This window comes from Loa loa (genome assembly GCF_000183805.2).
Source record: "Loa loa unplaced genomic scaffold supercont3.1769, whole genome shotgun sequence".
Taxonomy (NCBI): domain Eukaryota; kingdom Metazoa; phylum Nematoda; class Chromadorea; order Rhabditida; family Onchocercidae; genus Loa; species Loa loa.
In genome coordinates, this window is record NW_018109948.1 from 1 (window position 1) to 1,710 (window position 1,710).

A 1,710-nucleotide genomic window follows, 5' to 3' on the forward strand; every position below is an offset into this window, starting at 1 on the left:
ATGTTGAATCCTGATAGTTCGTGGGCAATTGGAGCAGAACGACACACAGGACATCCTCTATCACCATTATGAAGCATGGTTCTGATATTCCAACATGCGAGTATCAATCTGAACATACCTTTGGAGGCAGGTTTATATCTTTGTCTTTTTGTCTTTGTTACACTGCATTAGAAGATGCACGTTGGCCGCTTAATCAACCAAGTGCAGATATAAGAATTGGTCAAACATCTTTTCTAGGCCTCTCTCCGTGTAATCCAAGCAATGCTTTCCTTGGAGAAGACTTCTCAGTCACTGATAATGTTGCCGAGCAAGACTGTCATTTCCGGGGTGAATCTCGAGCGATCAATGCCTTGAACCGCCTGCATGCAGAGTTGCGTCCGCGGTTTCCAATGTAACTTATCACAAAGGAAATGTAACAACAACACAGTTAATGCAAACTAACAAAGGACACAGTTAATACAAACTTTATTCAAAAAGCAAAAGGAAGAGTTCAAGTGAGTGTGAATTGAACTAAGGTATGGAAAGTTGTCGGACGTCAGTAAGGTCTGAACCTCCGAAAAAAAAGAGACAAGCTTTTATATAATGGGTATGAATAACCTGGAAAATATGATAAGACGTTTGTTTACACTGTTTCAATTCGTAATAGTAAACATAGTAAGACGTTTACATTAAGCTACTTGGCTTAAGGCCAAATAATTTTACAATACAATTGCTTCCCGACATTGGCCGTTTAACCAACCAGGTACAATATAACTTATAGAAATAAGCATTGGTTAGAGACCTTCTCTAGGCCCCTCTCCGTGTAATGCAAGCAGTGCTTCCTTGGAGAAGGTTGCTTGGTCATTCAGAATGTTGCAGAACAAGGTTGTCATTTTTGGGGTCAATTTCGAGCGGTCAATGCTTCGAACCACCTGCATGCAAAGTTGGGTCCACGGTTTCCAATATAACTTATCACCTGTCATTGCTTATCATTACAGGGCTTTGTAAAAGTAGGTGTATCCTTCGAGCCTGCGCAGAGGATTTTTTAAGTGAGGCTCAGGTACGCGGAAGTGGTTCCACTCTTCCTATGGTTATCTGCCACGACTTAACAAGCTTTGACGATGACGATGACAGATCTTAGGTTTAGTTAAATTGTCCTTCTCTTAGAATCTAAGACTTAAATGGATGGTCTTACAGGGCTAAAGCAGCTCCATCTGCTCGGGTTTGGGACCACAGTTGTCCTTTTCCTGGAGTGGTTTCCCTGAATGTTAGCGAGCCCATCCTGCCTGACCTATCTGGCATGAGAAGCTCTACTGGAGGCATTTGCACCGTCAGCATAGCTCATAACGAGCTTTTCCCCGTAACAAGGGAGTTTCCGCGGAGAGGCGGAAATCACTATACACTATTACTACTATATGCACTATTAATAACAGCATTTCATTCGCATTTCTGTTAAGAATTTCTCAAAACTATCTTTTTCAGGTTTTACAAATGTTTTGCAGGCGTTCAAACTGCAAAGTTTAATTTTGTAATTTCATTTCTATTGAATTAGTCATAATGAAGATAAAAACGTTTGTAATCCTTCATGCTAACCATTCTTATGCTTCTTTCTGCAAGAAATATGAAAGTTAAATGATATAATTGTCTCATTTTTTTTGAGGGTTGAGAGGAATGAAAAACCATTTGACCAGACATTTTACCATCTCTTCTATTTCTTTTCATTTTTCCTAC

The 1,710-nt window shown here is 39.9% G+C and overlaps 1 protein-coding gene across 1 annotated transcript; it reads left to right on the forward strand.

The window, feature by feature from the left end:
* Window positions 1-68: 68 nt before the first annotated feature.
* On the forward strand, window positions 69-395 carry LOAG_15301 (hypothetical protein; the record flags this gene model as incomplete). The annotated part of the gene is made up of 1 exon (XM_020448922.1): window positions 69-395. One exon carries the CDS (start codon window positions 69-71, stop codon window positions 393-395), a length of 327 nt encoding a protein of 108 aa, XP_020300964.1.
* Between the last annotated feature and the right edge of the window lie 1,315 nt (window positions 396-1,710).